The 19,644-nt window shown below is 54.2% G+C and overlaps 6 protein-coding genes across 6 annotated transcripts; 4 read left to right on the forward strand and 2 right to left on the reverse strand.

The window, feature by feature from the left end:
* Positions 1-732: 732 nt before the first annotated feature.
* On the forward strand, positions 733-6,075 carry IUM83_19772 (Serine/threonine-protein phosphatase; the record flags this gene model as incomplete). The annotated part of the gene is made up of 2 exons (XM_067944836.1): positions 733-1,736; positions 5,061-6,075. The coding sequence occupies 2 exons, from the start codon at positions 733-735 to the stop codon at positions 6,073-6,075; spliced, it is 2,019 nt and encodes a 672-aa protein (XP_067786758.1).
* Positions 6,076-6,220: 145 nt separating this feature from the next.
* Positions 6,221-7,387, reverse strand: IUM83_19773 (putative tripeptidyl-peptidase; the record flags this gene model as incomplete). The annotated part of the gene is made up of 1 exon (XM_067944837.1): positions 6,221-7,387. The coding sequence occupies one exon, from the start codon at positions 7,385-7,387 to the stop codon at positions 6,221-6,223; it is 1,167 nt and encodes a 388-aa protein (XP_067786759.1).
* Positions 7,388-9,570: 2,183 nt separating this feature from the next.
* On the reverse strand, positions 9,571-11,100 carry IUM83_19774 (Serine/threonine protein Kinase; the record flags this gene model as incomplete). Its single annotated transcript, XM_067944838.1, has 1 exon — positions 9,571-11,100. One exon carries the CDS (start codon positions 11,098-11,100, stop codon positions 9,571-9,573), a length of 1,530 nt encoding a protein of 509 aa, XP_067786763.1.
* A 602-nt stretch (positions 11,101-11,702) lies between these two features.
* Positions 11,703-12,257, forward strand: IUM83_19775 (serine/threonine protein kinase; the record flags this gene model as incomplete). The annotated part of the gene is made up of 1 exon (XM_067944839.1): positions 11,703-12,257. The coding sequence occupies one exon, from the start codon at positions 11,703-11,705 to the stop codon at positions 12,255-12,257; it is 555 nt and encodes a 184-aa protein (XP_067786764.1).
* Positions 12,258-13,372: 1,115 nt separating this feature from the next.
* On the forward strand, positions 13,373-13,657 carry IUM83_19776 (Serine/threonine protein kinase; the record flags this gene model as incomplete). Its single annotated transcript, XM_067944840.1, has 1 exon — positions 13,373-13,657. One exon carries the CDS (start codon positions 13,373-13,375, stop codon positions 13,655-13,657), a length of 285 nt encoding a protein of 94 aa, XP_067786761.1.
* Positions 13,658-17,489: 3,832 nt separating this feature from the next.
* On the forward strand, positions 17,490-19,638 carry IUM83_19777 (serine/threonine protein kinase; the record flags this gene model as incomplete). The annotated part of the gene is made up of 3 exons (XM_067944841.1): positions 17,490-19,342; positions 19,501-19,544; positions 19,631-19,638. The coding sequence occupies 3 exons, from the start codon at positions 17,490-17,492 to the stop codon at positions 19,636-19,638; spliced, it is 1,905 nt and encodes a 634-aa protein (XP_067786762.1).
* Positions 19,639-19,644: the final 6 nt, after the last annotated feature.

A 19,644-nucleotide genomic window follows, 5' to 3' on the forward strand; every position in this document is an offset into this window, starting at 1 on the left:
GGAGAAGAACTCTACATTGTGGAGAAGCTGCTCAAGAAACGAACTAGACATCGCAAACGTCAATGGCTCGTGAAGTGGCATGGGTTGCCGGAGCATGAGGCAACCTGGGAAAGCGAAGCGCAGATCAAGCACGTTTCGCATTGGCGTCAACTCCTGGATGAGTATCGACTCCGCCAACGCGAAGTCAACCAGGGGGAGATGTCAGGCCCACCTCTGGCCTGCTGAGCAAGCAAGCCAGAGCGATGCGGCGCAAAGGCTCTGGCTTGCTTGCTCGCGGCCAGAGGCTTGAAGTTCCTGTGGCAGCTACCCGAGAGGGTCAGCCGTCACAGTGAACATGCATTTTGTAGGAAAAACATGAAAAAGAAACATGGAACATGCATTTAGTAGAAAAGAAATGAAAAGAAAACAGAAAGACGCAGGGTAGCGCATAGTCAAGGAAAACCCCAGAAATACGCAAAGAGAGCCCTGTGCTCGCGTAGGAGCACAGCGAGGCATGCATGTTAGGCTAGCAGTAGCAATTCAGTATTAAATAAACCGTCTACCCCGCACATCGACCACAACTACCGCGCTTCTCGACAGGACCAACACTCGCACCCACTTCAACGACAAACACTCTTCGGGCCCAACGCGACAAGGAACCCGTCGATTCGCGTGAACTCGATCGTGCAGACTCCCTCAGCTCCTGTGCCAGTAGCTCAATCCGCAGTGCAGACGACTGTGGCGTTCCCAGCGATGACGAAGACTGCACAAATACTCCGGAAGAATGGGCGGAAACGAGCTGGAACCGAGTACTCGTCGCAAGCACTCAAGCCCTACGTCGGCGACATGTTTAGTACCCGTGGCGAGTACATCGACGGAATGCTCTACATGTCCCGCATGAAACGGAGCTACCAGGCCATGGTCTCCAGCGGTGATCAAAGAGGCAAGAAGCTCGACTTCAGCTTTTCCAGTCCTCAGTGGGGGGAGCTCGCGCGGACGGAAGGGCGTAGCGTGTTGAAAGACGGCGTGTCAGATGCTTTCGCCGTAGCGGTAGGAGATGTTAAGCAGGCTGGAACAGGAGCTTCTCGTCGTTCTGCTTCAAACATCTCAGTTGTTACTCCAAGTGAAGAAGACGCCGAACAAGGCTCGACGCTGACTAGTGTACAGCGCAAACAACAGCAACGGTGCTCACTAACCCTCAGCAACTGGAGCTTTAACCCCGAAAACGCACGACTGATGGTGGAGGAGAACGTTGTGGAGGCCTTGATTCGGCTATGCAAGGACGGAGACAAGGTTACTCAGTTGAACTGTGTCACTACTTTCATGAACTTATCGCACCTCGGTGAATTACGCCGAGTCATTGTGCAGCAAGGAGCAGTGAAGACGGTGGCGGAGATCGTGAATGACATGGGGGACAAGACAATTCGAACGGCGTGTGCCATCACTCTTTGCAACTTGTGCTCCTTGCAAGGCGAAGAGGGGCTTTTAGTGGAGGATGGTGCTGTGAGCGCGCTGTCGACGCTGATCAATGAGCACGAAAAGGTTTCGCACATCTGCCGATGTGCACTGTTCAACCTCACCTGCGTCTCACAGTCGTACCACAAGATTGAGAGCGTGCTTAAGGCGTTTATTGCACTCACATCTACACGAAACGCAAGCAGTATGAACGGCTTTGCTGGCAAAACCGAGGAGGAATACGACGACATCACTGCCAAGGCGCTATGCAACTTGTCCAATCTGAAGCGCATCCGATTACGGTTAATGGAAGAAGGCATCGTCAGTGCGATCGCATCGCTGCTGCATCCAAATATTCCGTTGATTCAAGAGCTGCTAGCACACATTCTATTGAATCTGTCAAGATTGTCGGCCTGCCGGAATGAAATGGTGGCGAAAGGTTGTATGGGCACTTTAGTGGCGCTATCAGCAGCGTCAAGTGCCATTACCACCAGGTGTTTGATTGGAATTACGCTTTGGAACCTGAGTAAGGACCCCGGTAACGCGATACGGATGGTACTCGAAGGTCTACTTCCACTTGTTAACGAATTGTGCGGAGGGGTGCGTGGTGATGAGGAGAAAGAGCGCGATGCAAACCAAGAATTCCGTTTTGAAAGCATATCCGAAATCAAGGAGGAGGACCTTCTTCAGGTATGCGCTCGCACATTGTACAATGTGTCATGTTGTGAAGATTCACGCCTGAAACTCGTCGAGCGCGATGCAGTGACTACGTTGTCGTCGCTGTCGCGACGAGCTAGTGGGGACGACGCGAAACAAATGTGCACGCTGGCACTCTGTAATTTGCTCAGTGTGCAAAAAGCAGCGGCGGATATTGTCACGGCTGGAGCTATCACAGCTCTGATTCAACTCAGTATGGCTCAGGCGCAGTCTTATGCAAGACGAAACCTTTTCTCCAAGGCTCTGTATGGCCTCTGCGAGAAGGCAGCTACCCGAGCTGCAGTGACAGAAGCTGGCGTGATCCCTGCGCTTCTCTTTCTGACAGGTATCGATGAGAAGAATGCACAACAGGTCTCTGAGCCAACCTCACACAGCGCAGATTCTGCTGGTCTTCTGAGTGAGATTCGCGCTCGGTGCACAGCGGCATTCGCTAGTCTTGCGGCTGATTCGCATACGGCAGGTCATGTCTGTAATGCGGCGGTGGTGCAATGCGTGACGAGGATTTTGACACTTGAGCGCTCAAATGTTGCTATCGAGCGCTTCTGCTGCTCGTGCTTGAGTCTGCTGTGTCGAGACGAGCAGTGCTCGCTCATTATGGTCGAAGTTGGCGCGATCGAAATGGTACTAGCAACTTGTGTGGAGTCCCATGATCAGGTGAGCAAAGCGTCATGCTGTCACGTACTCGCGAGTGTATCCTGCCACCCGAGCTGTTGCATGGCCCTAGTGCGCATGGGCGTGATATCTGTACTGGCAACGCTAGCCAAGATCAAGGAGGACGCTATTATCCAACGCTGCTGCGCCATCACACTTGCAAACTTATCCGTTGAACCGGAAATTCGATCAGCCTTGGCATTGGCGGGGGTCGTGGCGATTGTGGCTGTGCTCAGCAATTCCTACAGCGAAGACAGCCAACGCGACTGTGCCAAGGTGCTGTGCAATTTGTCGTGCATCCGGGGCAACGAAGCGGTTCTCGTCGGAGAAGGTGCAGTGGGCGTGTTAATGATGATCAGTATGGTTCGAGCAGTCAGTGTGTCAACGAAAGAGACGTGTATACGAGCTCTATTGAACTTGCTAAACGCGGAGACTATGAAGAAGATGGTTAAGGAGGGGCTGGTGAAAATCCTGTCAGTTTACGCTGGCTTGGCATCGAAGCAAGTGGCAACTCTTGTCACCATTATCTTTGGTAAACTGCTGGGCCATCCAGTTGGGCGGAATGCGCTGTGCACAGAGCGTTCGTCTCTGCATGCTCTCTTCCAGCTAATGACGTACGACCCAGTGATGCCCCATACAGATGCTGAGGAGAGGCATTTAGCCTCACTGCACGAGACACTGCTCCGTGAACTCGTGTATTACGAGAATTCACGAGTACTTAGTGTCCAGACTGGCATTTTGGACGCGCTTCATCGCATTTCAATGTACGAAGACCATTATGCAGAAGTCCACGAGCACAGCCATGTCCACAACCACTGCAACAGCCACTGCGCAGAGAAAACTCTCGCTCTAGTGTTCTTCACGCTTGCAAAAAATGAAGGCAGTCGCATGGCTGTGGCGTCATCGGCAAATTTGGGAACCTTGTTGAAGTTCTTGGACCTTCACGCAGCCAAAGACGACTGTGATGCATCAGAATGTGCTGTGTATGCTGCTGCAACTTTGTGTTGGTTGGGATGGCACGAAGATACGAGGCGATTCTTGCAAAGCTCCGATATTCCTAGTGCACTCACCCAAATGCTACAGATTCACGCAAGCAAGGGTGGCAATGAGAGTGAGGAGAAAGATAATCTCTTGTCGTACTCATCCCAAGCCATAAAAACCTGCGTTCTCACGCTCTGTTGCTTGACACACAACACGGAGCTGCTGGAAGTCATGCTCCAGGAAAACGTCGTGGTGTACTTGAATGGGATTCTCTCTTCAAGCCCCAATACTACCAGCGAAGATGAGTCGCACCTCTCGACCGATGAAGAGTTTGTTGCGCTTGTGTGCATCCTGTTTCGCCAGCTCAGCCACACTCCTGGGTTTGCGTCAGCAATGACCGACCAACCTGGGCCAATTCTCGAACTGTTCTGTAACCTTGTACACCGTGTAGCTACAAAGCACGACGTCAACTCAAGTCTGGACTGTGCCGATGCACTGTGCAGTATTGTGTTCGCGCCCACACTCGAACAGCAGCGCTCACCAGACATTCACACGCCTGGAAAAGAACGATCGCCAGTTCTGACGCCGAGACCTTCGCCATTCCTTGTGGATAGTTGCGCGCTCAGAGCAATGGAGTCGCTTATGAATGACGAACAACTACCGGAGACTCGCTGGCGTTGTGCTGCTAGTTTGTGGGCCCTGTCGTCCGTACCCGAGTACCGACTGCAGTTAGTCGAATTGGGTGTCACCCCTATGCTGGTTAAGGAATCGTACCGTGCGGCCAGGCTCTCCTCTTTGAACACGCTGCAATGCTGCGCTGGGGCCCTCTGCAACCTCACCATTGTCCCGGAAGAGAAAAACTCCGCCAAAATGGTCGATGAAGGGGCCATGCCGGCACTGATCCAGCTCGCAAAACTGGAAAACGAAACATTCCGTGAGCACTGCACTTTGGCGCTGTCGAACCTCTCTGGACCTTCGCCTAAAGTCGAGTCGGGTGCCGTCTCCGCCTTATTGAATTTGTCACTAGACTTTGGATCGGTCTCCGGACTAACAACCTCGACTCCCACTTCCAGACGGGGAAGTAAACAGCTACCGGCAGAGCTGATCCGCCCACCGCTCGTGTCTGGGGAAAGGCACAAACAGTTTGCAGTACTCCCAAGCTACTCTATCGAGATTTCTCAGGGTACTTCCTTGGATGAACAGAAGTTCGAGGCTGAGCTTGCTGCGAGCACGCCACCCCCTCCTCACTTACCCACAATTGCTGCTGATCTGCTCAGTACTTCGACGAAGCCGTCTGAGACAAAAGGGAATTGTGAAAATAATGAGATTCCGGTACGGAAGAACGAGTCGATAACTTCTCCGGTGATTCAACGGGACGAAGGAGCGCGTGAATACATGGAGACAAGGTTCTTTGACAAATTGGACCCTGAAGAGAGTCTCGCAGTGATGACTGAGACGGAGGAGCGTGATAGTGAAGAAGATAGTACTTGGGCTGATGTCCGGTCGTCAGAATCGGAGGGGAACCAGGAGCACGAACCACAAGAAGACACAAGTGCAGGATCTCCGAAGGGTAGTCGCAACCAAAGCGATGGAGGTCGATCGCCGGAACAATCGCATAGCACTTCTGGTCGGCGCGTGGGTGCGTCGGGAGCTTTCGTGGCACCGAACTACACACTTTCACCGCTGTCACGCGTGGTAGTGCGTAAGACGCACGCTGTTCATGCCGCTCGGAAATTTAAAGACGCAGCCACGCGAAAGCTGCGAAATAATGGAGGAGATATTCAAAAGCTCATGATGCTTGGCTCTCAGTCTTCACCTTGTTTGGTGAAGGCGACGCCGGAGCATGACCCCCAAGAATCAGTCCGAAGTATCGATCATGCTTCAATCGAGCGGAAGGCTGCACCGTTGGCAGCTGTATCCAAGCCTCCAGCGCAGTTATCGAGTCTCGCGTCTTCATCGTCAACATCGTCGCTTCCTCCGACATTTGGTGCCGAGAACATCATCAACAGCCAAGCTGCTTTAGTAGCTGCTGTGTCGGCGGCAGGACTGTACGGAGCTGCGCCGCCTCGTGCACAATACTATATGCACGACGCAAAGCAAAGTTCTACCTCGCTCAACGCTACACAGCAGAAGAAGAAGGCTGCTCTGAATCGACGAAAGAAGAAGGATTCTTCTGTTGACCCCGACGCTGAGTGGCTAGCGGCTCAGCCAAAGTCGATCCACTTGCTTCCGCAAGCTACGACCATCGAGGAGTTCCAAAGTCAGGCTAAACTGCTTGGTCTTTGGAGCTAGTAGGTAAAATGAATACACTGGTGAACAAGTATGCTAAAGAGTCTTGTAGATTGAGTTATTTCCAATGCTGCTGGTTGGGTCAAGATTGACAGCCGAGCAGGGAGATCGGCACGTAACTTTGTACATCCTGAACTAGTTCGCGGAGCTACCCGTTGTTGCTTTTTCGTAGTCCACTTGGTGTCAGTGGTGGAAGTGGAGCAGTAGTGCCATTACTGGCCGTCTTAGAATGAGGCGGGCGTGGTGAGGGCGATAGCAGCCCGAAGCCGCTCAAAAACCTGGGCGTGGTGCCCGTGCTTTCGAATGACATGCCGAATTCTGAGCCCAGCGGCGATGGCAGCATCGACCCGAGCGTGAGACCAGTCGTGGCAAGTAGATGCAAGTTGGGCCCGGCGCTTTCGTTCGCCCCAGTTGTGGCCCCGCTGAAAGAAACACCAGCCGATACGTTCAACGCTCGCGGATGCAGTCGAAGCTGCACTGCCAGAGTCTCTAGAACCACCTGCGGATCCGATTGCTGCGCTGCCAGCAGCCCGTTGAGCACCTCCAGCGCCTGCTCCTTCGTGAACAACGGGTGTGTCCGCTGCGGCGGCAGTCTCCCGTTCGAGCTAGTGAACGCCGCCACGGCCGACGCGATACCCGCCAACAAGTCCGCGGGCGCTTCGGGCGGCACGAAAACCTCCGCCATGGCGGTCACGAGGATCTGCTCTTCCGCTGGGGTTAGCGTCACGACACTGTCGAGCACTCGAGGCGAGGTCATCTGCGACGCCAACCGGCCGCTCTCCCCGATAGCTGCGGCCTTGGTCGACAGCGGCAGCCCCGAGTGGTGCGGGAACTGGCCGAAGTGCATGGTCACGTGCTGGCCGCTCTCGATTCGAGCCACGTCGTAGCAGAGCTTCTGGTATCGCTCCTTGAGGTCCACGGGGCTCTTGCCCGGCAGGCGAGACGCCATGGCCTCCCACGGGTAGCACACGGAGGACGAGCTGAAGGCCGCCAACATGTTCTCGAAGGCCGCGTCCTCGTCGGGCGTCCAGCGCTGGTCCACGCTCTGCATGAACTGCCGCTGCTGGCGCCGCTGGACGTTCAGCTGCTGCAGCTGCGCGAAGTACAGCCGCGCGTGGTGCACGACCTGCGCCATGTCCCGCGTGCCGACCGCCGTGGCGATGGCCTGCCACGCCTCCGTGACGCTCGAGCACTGGCCGCCCCCGAACTGCTCCAGCGCCAGCAGGAACCGCTGGTGCTCGTCCGCGGCCCACGCGGAATCGTCTTGGCTGGAGACGCTGAACTCGCTGGACGTGGGCGTCCGCTTCCTGCCCATCGGAGAAGGAGAAGCGACCGAGCGGCTCGGTGACGAATGCAGAGCAGCAGCGCAGCAGGGCGGAGCGACCCACTGCGCAAAAAGGCAACAAGGCGGAAACGGTCGCGCTCCGCTCGGTAACGGACGAAAGTGCCGGTGGCTAATGAACGCTGCTGAAGGCCCAGAAAAACGTTAACCTTTTGCGAGTACTACAAGTGCGGGCTCTTCATCCGCATCTACCGCGTCGTGGACCAGCTCAAAGCGCTGCTAGGAAACTGAACGACCTGAACGCCGTCATGAGGCTCCAGAACCTCCAGACAAGTTGTGTTACCTTTTTTTAGGCCGAGTTGAACTGGGTCTGGATCAGATTATATTTGGTCCCATTTGTGATTTGTGTATACTCTAATCGATAGAATCTGATCATGAGCTAGATCCCAGATCCGAGAAAAAGTAACTACATATAGCAACCTAAATTAGACTACATAGGACCAGATTTGATAAGACTATATTTTCTAATTTGTGTACGAGGTACCCAAAGGATGTGTGTGCGGACTAAAAATTTAAGCATGCTTGTCGAGTTCAGGTAGCGCAGTATAATGGCTGGGGATACGCATACAGTATCGGCAAGAGAAGATGATTCCGCAGCACACTGTCTTCACGGTTGCCTATTTTCCAGGTCGTATACGGATCGGACTTGATGTTTAGGTAAGGCTTTTCGGGAGGACTGACGCAAAATGGGAAGCCCTCGACAAGTGAGCACTTCGTTTGCACCGCCAATTTCGCTTCGCTCATGGCGGGCAAGGCGTCGGTAAATAGATGATAACTACTTCGCAGTGCAACTACTCCGGCCCACGCGCCGACCATTGCAGATCCCCGCTTCGCTCCGGTTGCAAACGGTCTCTCTGAGGCCTCATGGCGCAGTTGTCGCCCATCTTGTTTCTACATGACGCCGAAAACCACCTAAATTTGAGTCCATAACAGACTGTACAGATACAATTTGATACCCGAGCGACAAAAAAAACAAGCTAGCTGTAAGGTAAACGCACTGCCGCAACATTTCCCCTTTAAATTATAATCTCAAACACTAATGCTAACCGTCCGAACAATTACCAGTTTTATTTGTTACAATCTACGAAATAGTCCAGCTATAAGCTAAATTTTGTTGATCTAAATTCCTTTTGAGTGTGTATATTTTAGGACCAATTATGACGTATTTTTTATCTGCTCATCTGGTCAGAATATATCGGTTATATAACCGAATGTAATCTGATCCAGACCCCAGTTCAAATTGGCAACTGATCTGCTGAAAAATCTACTCGAATTGGACGGCGACACCATCCTACGGACTCGACAACCCGGTCATCATCAAGATGTACGACAGGTGGACAAGAGTCATCTGTGGAAACTGTTCTATTCGGCCGCTCTTGGTCTCCACTACTTGCACGAAAGAGGTCGGTTGTCTACGACGATTTCGAGTGCGACAACATCGCCAACTGAACTGGCATCACATTTGGATCGAAGAGAAGGTCGCCAACGACAGGACCTGTCTTGTCGATCCAAATGCCGGTTCTGGTGGCGATCCGTCGCATAGCGCAGCAAGCGCCCAGACCTCCGCATCATCCTGCGCCACGTCCCATGTGGGTTTTGGGTGGCCCCACGTTGGGTGGGTGATTGATGGGCACCAGTTTTGACAACCAAGTTCTCTGCTCGGAAAAAATAATATAAATACAATAAGAATCGTATTATATTGACGGAATAATTTATTATTGAAAAATCGACATTTCCGTAAAATATGAAATTGTAGCCATAATAAATATACTGTGCTTTTCAAGGTGTTAGTACCTTCGTGGTCCGCATCGAACGAGCAAGACCAATGAAATTCGCCAATTTCTCCTTTCAATCGTGTCGACAACCTCATCTCTACAGTTGACTTGTGTCAGGCAGAGTTCCTACCCAATCGCAGGTCCTCAAGCGCATTGAGAGTTTCACAATGATTGCACCGTTTCGACCCAAACAATTTTTATATTTATTGAAATATTTATTATTGGTGATCGATGTATTGCCGCAACTTATTACGTACGCATTTTTCAAAAATCAATTCAAATTTATATTTTATTTTCCGAGCACAAGATTCGGATCGATTAAATGCTACGAAGGACTTGTGTGAATGTGTACGGTAAAGAGTAGTTTGTGCATGCGTCGAGCTAGCTGGCCGCTGCAGCAGGGACGCCTGCGCACTTCCAGCAAGTGATGGCCCCGGCGGGCAGTGCGATGTTGCATTGCAGGCACTCGAGCGCCGAGGGTTTGTTGAGGTCCGCTGCCGCCTCCCGGTCTGCGAACATCTTGAGCGTCCGCAGCGCGTCCGAAATGGTGAGGCGCGCCTTCCACTCGTGGTCGCAGAGCCGCAGGACCAGCGCCCACTCGTCATCCTGTAGGCCGTGTGGACGCGGGTACGGCACCCCGTCGAAGATCTTGGTCATGATGGTTTCGTCGTCGTCGGTGCCGAATGGGGGCTCGCCGTCCTGGAAGGCCTCGATGATGCACATGCCGAAGGAGTACACGTCCGAGGCGAAGCGCGGGTTCGTCTCCGAGTCCGGCTCGTGGTCGATGGGCATGAGCGCTTCCGGGGCCTTCCAGCGGATCTGCGTCGTCTGAGCCTTGAGGCTCATCTGGGACCGGTCTCGCACGTACGAGAAGCCGAAGTCGCAGATCTTGGCGTTGTCGCCATCCACGAGGATGTTATTGCACTTGAGATCTCCGTGGACGACCTTGTTCTCGTGCAGGTAGCGGAGACCGAGAGCCGCCGAGTAGAACAGTCTCCACAGATGACTCTTGTCCTCCAGGAAATGCGTGAAGAAGTTGCCGTCCTTGACGTACTCGCAGACGAAGAAGATAGGGAGGCCGACGTGGCAAGCCCCGTACATCCTGACGATGTTCGGGTGGTCCAGTCCGTACCAGACGCTCGACTCACGCGTGAACTCCTCTTGGGCTCTGGCGTCGTCCGCCACGAGACACTTAACCACCACCTCGGTTCCGAGACCGTCCTCTCCCCACTTGCCGACGTGTGCCGTGGCATACGCTCCTCGATCCAGGATGGTGTCGTCGTCGAAGTCGACTGCGTCTCTGGGGATGAACCACTTGGGGATGAGCGGCAGCTCCTCGTTCCGCTGCCTCAAGATGCCTGCAGCCAGCTCGAAGGCCCTCCTCGCCAGCTCTACCTGTTTTGTTGGCATGTTTCTGCTGCTGGTGCTGCCGTCCGTGAACCGTGACAGCACCCCCAGTAGCACGAGGCCCTCCTTGTAGCCTTCTTCATTGAGCGTCTCGCGGATGGCGGCAACGTTTTCAGCGCAGGCCTTGAGGTCTTCGTGACTCTTTTTGACGACAGTGTGGATCTTCTCCACCGTTTGGAAGCTCTGCAGCCCCATGGCGGTGTACAGGTCGTTCAACTTCATGAGCAACGCTTTGAGCTGGTCCACGACGCGATAGCTGCCCCAGATGCGGATGAAGAGGCCGCGCTTGTAGTACTTTCGAAGGGCCTTGCGGATCTTCAGCAGCGTTCGTTGGTATCGAAGCAGAGTCTGCTGCTTGGCCACCTTGTCGGCCTGGGTCATCGCCTCCACGTGCTGCCAGAAGAACTCGGCGCTTTCTTGCAGCTCACGACACAAGTCCTCGTTCTCCTTCATCTTGCCGCAGAGTACGCCCACCTCGCGCAGCAGCTCTGGAATGGCCTCCATCTTGGAAATCTTCAGGTTCTTTGGGAATGAGCTCTCGACTGCAGGACGCGTGGGACCCAAGGCAACCTGCGCCTCGTGGATACTTTCCTGCTCGCTACAAGATCGTGGCTGCAGGCCCAGCGGTCGTCACAATGAGTTTGATAGTTCCAGACCTTGTTTAAAAGGGTCTGAAAGGCTTCAGATGACAGTGTAATGTGGGGCTACGTTAACCCTGCGCTAGAAGCTCGACGACCACCCGCGAGCTGTGGATTCAGCTCACCAGCTCTTGTTAGACGCCTGGGGCGCTCCCCAGGCTGCTGGATCGCCACCTGTGCGCGATGCAGTCGAAGAGGAAGTGACATTATCGTTAATACTGTAGCTGCATGACTAGCCTTCTCCTGAGTTACAGCATCCAATAGCAGACCTTGTCCTGCATTCCCCCCGAGCCACCGTTCCCTCGCCTCGCCGCTGTAAGCAGCTGCACCGACACCACCAGCTCTGGGGAGGCTTGCCGCCCCACAAGCACAGCCTCAAGCTCTACGGCGGCTCGCACGTGAGCAATCCGCAGCTTTACGTGTGCGAGAACGCGCACCACGCCAAGGAAATTGCCCAGCGTCAGGGCGATGGAGGGGGACTTCGAGGTCGTTCAAGGGGGTCCTCTCTGTACGAAGCTGCTGGCTGACATCCGCAAGAGGTGCAGCCGCCTACCAGAGCTCGAAACGCTATGTGCGCACGAGGTCGGCCGTCTCGAGTCACTTCGTACAGAGGTGGCGAGTCGAGAGCCAAATGACCCACTACGGGTGCGATACGTGCAAACGCTCGGGCTCCTTGTGAAGGCCACGCACCAAAGGCCCTTGTTGGAGCGACTGGCCAAGTGTGACACCGTCGCTCAGATCTTCCGCCACCTGCAGCAAGACATCGACCTTGTCGCGGATGGATTGGGGCGGGGTGACTGTGACGAGATGAACAAGTGGCAACTGGAGTGGGAAAGAGATCGCGCACAGCAGTTTTCGGTTCTGGCTGAGCAGGTCGCGAATTCGACGGATCGGGGACTGATGGAAGACATCCACACTGAGAAGAAACTGGAGGAGATCCTGGCAGATCTCAAGACGGAGCTGAGGAGAGACAACTTGCCGCAAGACCAGCTCGAGCTCAAGAAGGAGGTACCGTCGTATTGACGATGTTAGTGTTGTGGATTGGTTTATCTCTGCCAATGAGCTGGTGCTCGATGATGGTCCCAGTATGGAAGACTCGTTTGGCAAAGTGACTCGAGCGACGTGGTTTCATGATGGGGTCAAGCCAGCGGGTGGTAGTCAAGCAGGTTTTCTCCGACATTGTGGACAACGTACGCGGCCCGCTCACCACGCAACTTCAGGCGTGGTATAAGCTCTCAGAGCACCCGAACGTTCTCAAACTCTATGGAGGGAGTTTCATTGGATCGCAGCATTTCTTCGTGTGTGAGGACGCTTGTATGGGCAATTTGCGTGATTTCGTTCGTGACCATGGACCTAACTGGAGATTGTTATGGGATGTATTCATTAAAGTTACGGAAGGACTGGTGTTTCTGCATGAGCATGGTATCGTTCATGGCGGCTTGAATTGCAATAATGTTTTGCTGAGGGAGAACAACACTCCGAAGCTCAGTGACTTCGGATTTAATTCGATCAGGACTCTATCTTTGAGTATGAGTTCGTGTTATGTCCAGGCTGACATGAATCGTTGGCTAGCCCCAGAGACTTACGAAGTAGCTAACACTCTTCAGTTCGCATCTGACATCTACGCACTTGGTATGTGCATGATTCAGGCGATAAGCCAAGATACCTCCGCCACGAACCAGCTTGTTGTGTTAGTCATCTTCGCCCCGAACATGTGAATGACGAGACCTGGAAGTTCATAGCAAGTCTTTGTACAACAAACTATGAAGAGCGACCATACCTAGACAAAGTGTTGGAGCAGATGCATACGCTTAAAAACCGAGTCACATATTTTCCTGTTGGTGTACAAGGCAAAACAAGTCTTCAGACGTTGCGCGACCTCGACACTCGCTGCTGCCGCATGCCTGAGTGCAAGAAATTGTGCATACGTGTCCTCGGACGCCTGCAGTTTCTGCACGACTTAATAGCTCCGCTAGATACTGAGGACCCTCTGAAGTTGAAGTACGCGGATGTTATCGTTCGCTTTTTGAAAGTTATGCGGCGCAAGCCATTACTGCTGCGGCTTGCCAGCAGCGAGACGCTGGCTATGATCATCTGAGAGCTTCGCCCAAGGCCTCGGTGTCGCTGACAGGCCAGAGATGCGCCAGTGGGAGCAGCAATGGGATGCTGATCGTGCTGAGCAGTACGAGAAGCTGCATGAATCGATGACGAGTTCATCGGACAGGATGCTTGTCAATGAGTTTCGAGGTGACAAGGAAGTGGTGAATGCACTTTTGACCCTCAACAGCGGTATGACGTGGAAGGGACAGTCGGAAGAAATGCTACAACTGAAGATGATGGTGTTCTCCAGGGCATTAAGCTTCTTGAGGATGGAGAACCTCAGAGAATATGAATGGTTCATCCCTATAGACAATGTGGAGTGACCCGACGGATGTATACAGGCATGGCACCAACTCAACATTATATAGGGGCATTTATCTGCACGACGGAGAATGCAAGGAAGTAGTTGTGAAGGAGCTTCACGACTTCAATGATAGCTTTCCTCAGGAAATGGAGCTGTGGTGGCATCTCCCCTATAACGAGCACATTCTGAAGCTGTACGGGGGATATCATTTAAATAGTCGCCAGGTTTGCGTGACTGAGTATGCTCCATACGGTAATCTGGATTTTTTCGATGATAATATGGCAGAGTTCTGGCAGGTATTTCTTCAGGCCGTACAAGGTTTAAAGGTTTTACACGACAGCCAAATCGTACATCGCAATTTGATGTGCTGCAACATGCTCGTTGGAGATAATCATACGGTAAAACTAAAAGACTTTATCCAACGCTCGCAGGCGGAGATCCAGCGTGCTTCAGGATTGACTAAACTCGAAGGTCTGCACGAAGGATCAGTTCGTTGGAAGTCCAGGGAGGTACTGGAAGTAGTTGACGGGGACGAACATCATTACGAGTCCGACATTTACTCATTGGGTATGTGTATGATCGAAGCGCTTACTTATGCACCCCCTTTTGGCTTCGACGACATTGAAACAGTGATGTGGAGAATCCTAAATGGAGAGCATTATCCACAGCCTGATGAAGTGTCTAATGGAGCGTGGGATTTCATTTCACGACTGTGCGACCCCGATTTCAGAAATCGACCACCTCTAGACGATATGATCGAGCAACTTCGTGAGCTCGCAGCAACGAACGTTGGCCCACGACGGTACTCATATGATTCAGGCTCAGAAAGGGCATCCCATGAAATCAGTTGTACACCATCTACGACTAGCGAGCAGGATACGATAGAAACTGCAACCTGTTCTAGCTGCTGTGAGCCATCTGTTACACGTGAGCAGTGGTGTCAGTACTGTGGCAATCACATTCGTGCTGACAGCACGGACATTTACACCCGAAGTTTTGCGAACTATGTGAAACATCCCAGTCACACAAGATTAGAAGTATTGCAGAAACTCTTGACATATCGGTTATTCTCCAAGAACTCCATAGCAACAACATCGTGTATGGTGATCTGAAGCCATCTAATATTGCATTGGCCGAGATGGAAAAGCCCAATTATGGCGTTGTTCGAATCTGGTCCACACTCTACGATGCGTCGCGATCATTGTGTACGATGGCAGGCACCGGAGTGCTTGCAAGGGAAAAGTCCAACCCTAGCTTCTGACATCTACTCGTTTGGATTGTGCGTCATGTATGCTGTGACCGGGCGGCCTCTATGGGGCATTGATTTATCAGACGACGACATTCGCAACCAAGTACTGGACCAGCGAAAACTGCCTAAGTTTTGGGAGGTCGACTTAAGGTTTGTGGAGAATATGTGCGAAAACGAGCCTCGGGTGAGAATGACTATTTCAGATGTAGTGCGCAATCTCGCAATAGTTGTGGAGGACCATGGTCATGGACGCCCTGAGTGGACTATGAAACGTGATTTACCAAAAGGTTCTGGCTTAGACCCGCTTCCGAACACAAAATTTGCCACAAGACAAGTTGGCTGGTGGAACGATGCCAGAGTTTGCGTTGAAAAGCCAACCCACATGTTTAAGCAAACAGGCAGAAGTTTTCAGTCCGTGGCTGCTCTATGGTTTTCGCTGAAACACCCCGCAATTTTGCCGCTCTATGGGGCGTATGACGAGAATGAAGACCAACACTTCATTTGTGAATATATTGAAGGTGGTGACTTGATATCATATATCGTCAATCACAACTCTGACAGTGCGCGCGTGTGGCAAATTGTTCTGGAGGTGACGCTCGCTTTGCGATATATGCACAGTATGAACATTGTCCACGGTGATGTTGGCACTCACAACATTCTTGTAGGATCGGGAGGGAAATGCAAATTGTCAGGCTTTTCCGTGAGCTTGAGGGTGGACAACAAAATCAACATTTCACCTGAAGACGAACCATCAACAGAGATCTGTTCCATTTGTCCGGAAGAACATCTTGTCAGTTGTGAATATGATGTGTATCATTTGGGAGCATGCATCATCGAAGCATCTTCCACACAGGCAGGGCTAACTTTTGACGTCAGCTCGCCATCGCCAATATGTGCCGTTAGTACCCCAAATTACCGATCGGTCAGACGTGAGATTTTCAATGACGAAGAGTGGCAGTTGATAGTGGATATGTGCTGCGAAGATCCATATCGCCGAATCGTGATGGAACAAGTTGTGGATCGGTTGAAGCGGTTTGTTGCCGTGCAACTTGCAATCGACAAGGAGCTTTCATCTCTGCCAGACATTCGTCTTAGCCTAGGTCAACAGAAACAACTACAAATGATGATGCTTGATAATCTCCTGGAAAACGAACCGAGCAACCATAGCAATTTGGATGACACCCCCGATAGTTATGAAGATCGAAGTTATTCAGATTGCGGATCGCTCAGTGATTCCTATTCGCTGAGGCCCACCAATGACCACAAATCGATTAATCGACCGCGGCAAGTTAGCCTGCAGAACCCAGCTATTGATTTCCTCGCTAAAAATGCAGCGAGTGAGATCATAACGCACTATCTCTTGCCAAAGCTACAGAAGTATACCCGAAATCGGACTGTGAGTATAGACCACAATCACCCGGCACGAGCGTTGCCACCAACACAATTGCGAGCGAAGTGGAACCTCTACCATGAGTATTTGGAAAGGATAGAGGGTGGACAGATTAGTGCTGGGTCATTTGGATCAGTCGCCGGTGGCTTGTGGTTTGGAGCACCTGTCGCTCTCAAGCAGTTGCACAAGTTCGACTTCGATCAATTTCAAGCGCTCCTAGTCGAAGCCAACCTTTGGTACGGACTGCGCCACCCTCATATTGCTAGTTTGTTTGGAGCTTGCATGGGAGGGTACCACTTGCTCGTTAGCGAGCTGGTGGAGGGAGAACGCCTAGATAGGTATCGCATTGATGACTTAGGAGGGCAAGACGAGACCATTCAAGTTCCAGCTGAGACGATGTGGGGATTCTTACAAGACGCCACGATTGGGTTGCAGGGGCTTCAGTGGTACGATGTTGTTCACGCAGATCTGAAGTGTAACAACATACTGATCGGGGCAGACGGAAGGACGAAGCTGATCGACTTTGGTTTGAGCTGCTTTCTCCATGCCAACGACGGAACATGTCAAGTCGCTCCTCGGTGGAAGGCCCCAGAATGCCTGAAGGGTGAAGGGCCTACATTTGCTTCCGACGTTTTCTCGTTCGGAATGTGCATTGTCCAGGCTATTAGTGGGAGATTACCCTGGGGTTGTACTGTGCCCGACATCGCTGTGAAGATTCACGTCCAACAATCAAAACTTCCAATGAAGCCCCCATCCTTTACTTCTTTGCAGTGGGAACTCGTCAAGTGCATGTGCCGCTTTAAGTCTGACGAGCGACTCGACCTCGACTTTGTCGTCAAGGTGCTCGGCCACTTCGCCAAGCGAGCTCCATACGTCGACGACGCTGAAGTCAAAGTAGAACTCGCGACTTGGGCGACTGAGTCCGAGGTGGTAAGCCCGTAAGAGCAGAACTAGTTCGCACTCCGCAAGGCTAACAACTACAACACACTGACCTGCATGAATAGGTAAAGTACTACAACGTTGCTGTACCCATTCGTTGCTGCCCCCATTTGGGCAAATGGGTAACTGTTGGCCTGGTGTAGCTATCTCTCCGTCACGCGCTTCTATCGGTCGGTACCCGCCTTTGTCACTTCCGCGTCCGCTTGAAGCTGGTCAGGTCTCGCCTCGCTTCGCGTCGGGCGTGACCCCCAAGTAGTCATCAACTAGTCATCGATGGCGGCCGTGGACACGACGGAGCCTGGCCTGCTGTCCGCGGCGCTGGCCGCCGCCGCCTCGCGCTGCCAGCAGATGCGCGAGCACGGGCCCATGTGCGCGCGCGTGTGCGGGCGGCTGCAGCAGCTGCGCGCGGCCGCGGCCACCTCGTCCAACCCCGCGGCCGAGCGCCGCCTGGGCGACGTGGCGGCCAGCTTCGCCTCGTTCCTTCGCAAGCGCCGCGAGCGCAGCTTCGCGCGGCGCCTGGCCAGCAGCCGCAAGGTGGAGGAGGCGCTGCGCGGCTTCCACGCCGACGCGGACGCGCTGCAGCAGCAGCTCCAGCCGCAGCAGGCAGAAGCAGAAGCAGACGACGCCGCCAGCAACTGGCGCCGCCAGTGGACGCGCGACCGGCGCGCCGCGCTGCGCGAGCTGGCGCAGCTGGCGGCCAGCGCGCAGGTGCTGGAGGCCGAGCGGGCCGACGCCGGCTTCGAAGAGGCGCTCTGCCTGCTGCAGTTCGAGCTGCAGCACCGGCGCGCGCAGTACGCGGCGGACGAGACGGCGGCCGCGCTCTGGCAGCTCATGCAGCGCACGCTGCGCCGCCTGTGCGCCGCCGCAACAACAACAACAACAACAGGAGCAGCAGCAGCAGGAACAGCAGCAACAGGAACAGGAGCAGCAGCAGGAACAGCAGCAGCAGCAGCAGCAGCAGCAGCCGTGCAGCTGCCGGCCGTGCCCGACTGGTTCATCCCGCGCGACGACGTGGACTTCGACGCGGACGCGTGCTTCGCCTGCGGCTCGTACGGCTCGGTGCACCGCGGCACGTGGACCAAGGGCGCGACGGGCGGCAGCGGCGCCAAGGTGGTGCTCAAGTGCCTGCTGGTGGACGACGTCGAGGCCAGGCGCTCCTTCTACCAGGAGGTGGGCGTGTGGCGGCGCCTCGACCACCCGCACGTGCTCAAGCTCTACGGCGCGTGCCACGTGAGCTCGCCCGCCTTCTTCGTGTGCGACGACGCCACGCACGGCAGCTTCAGCGACTTCCTCGAGCAGCAGACGCAGACGCAGACGCAGCGCTGGCGGCTCTTCTACGAGGCCGCGCTCGGGCTCGGCTACCTGCACGCCGAGAAGGTGGTGCACGGCGACCTCAAGTGCACCAACCTGCTCGTGGGCAGCGACCTCAAGGCCAAGCTCTGCGACTTCGGCTTCTCGTACGTGCGCAGCCAGTCGGCGGGGCTCAGCGCCAAGTCGCAGACCGAGGCCATCCGCTGGAAGGCGCCCGAGTGCCTGGCGCCGCCCCACGAGCAGGCCAGTGCGCAGTTCAACCCGCGCTTCGCCTCGGACGTCTACTCGCTCGGCATGTGCGTGGTCGAGGCGTTCCTGGGCGAGGCGCCCTACGGCCTCATGGACGACGACGAGATCATGACGAGGCTGTTCGAGCACGAGCCGTGCCCGCGTCCGCCCGGCATGCGGGACGACGAGTGGGCGCTGGTGGAGCGGATGGTGCAGCCCGACTGGACGAGGCGCATCTCGCTGCAGGACGCGATCGACGGGCTCAAGGCGTTCGCGGACCGAGAGCACGAGGAGCGGCAGCAGCAGCAGGAAGGAGTGGGGGACGAGGAGGAGGATGAAGAGGCTACAGCTGCTGCTGCCGCTAGCACGCGGGAGTGCGGGCATTGCGAGGCGAGTATGCCCGTCGAGTTCGCCTTCTGCGGCGACTGCGGCACGTCCATGACCACGAGGACGGAGCAGGCACCAAGTGTGGCTGCTGCTGCAGCCCAGCAGAAGAACGCCTGCCCATGCTGCGAGGAGAGCGTGGACTCGACTGACCACTTCTGCCGCCACTGCGGGTATCACCTGGACGCGGACCCAGCATTCGCGTGAGGTTGGGCGGCGTAAATGCACTGCCATGAGCATGTAGGACACACAGCCAAGAAACACCGAGGCCATTGCTCATGGCTCAATGCTCATGGTGGTTGATGCCCAAGGTGCAGCGGATACCGAAAGGAGGTACCCATTCGCGTACTGATTTGTTCAGGAATAAGTTCGGAGGTCGACCGATCTTTGGTCACTTCAACTCAGGTATGCTGCTTGGTGCGTGATTTTCGCAATGCAGGACGGGTACGCCGCTAGCGTGTTCGCATCTTACTTTGCGTTTGTCCATTCAGGGCAGTGAGCGAAG

Source organism: Phytophthora cinnamomi (assembly GCF_018691715.1).
Source record: "Phytophthora cinnamomi strain GKB4 chromosome Unknown Contig65, whole genome shotgun sequence".
Classification (NCBI taxonomy): Eukaryota; Oomycota; class Peronosporomycetes; order Peronosporales; family Peronosporaceae; genus Phytophthora; species Phytophthora cinnamomi.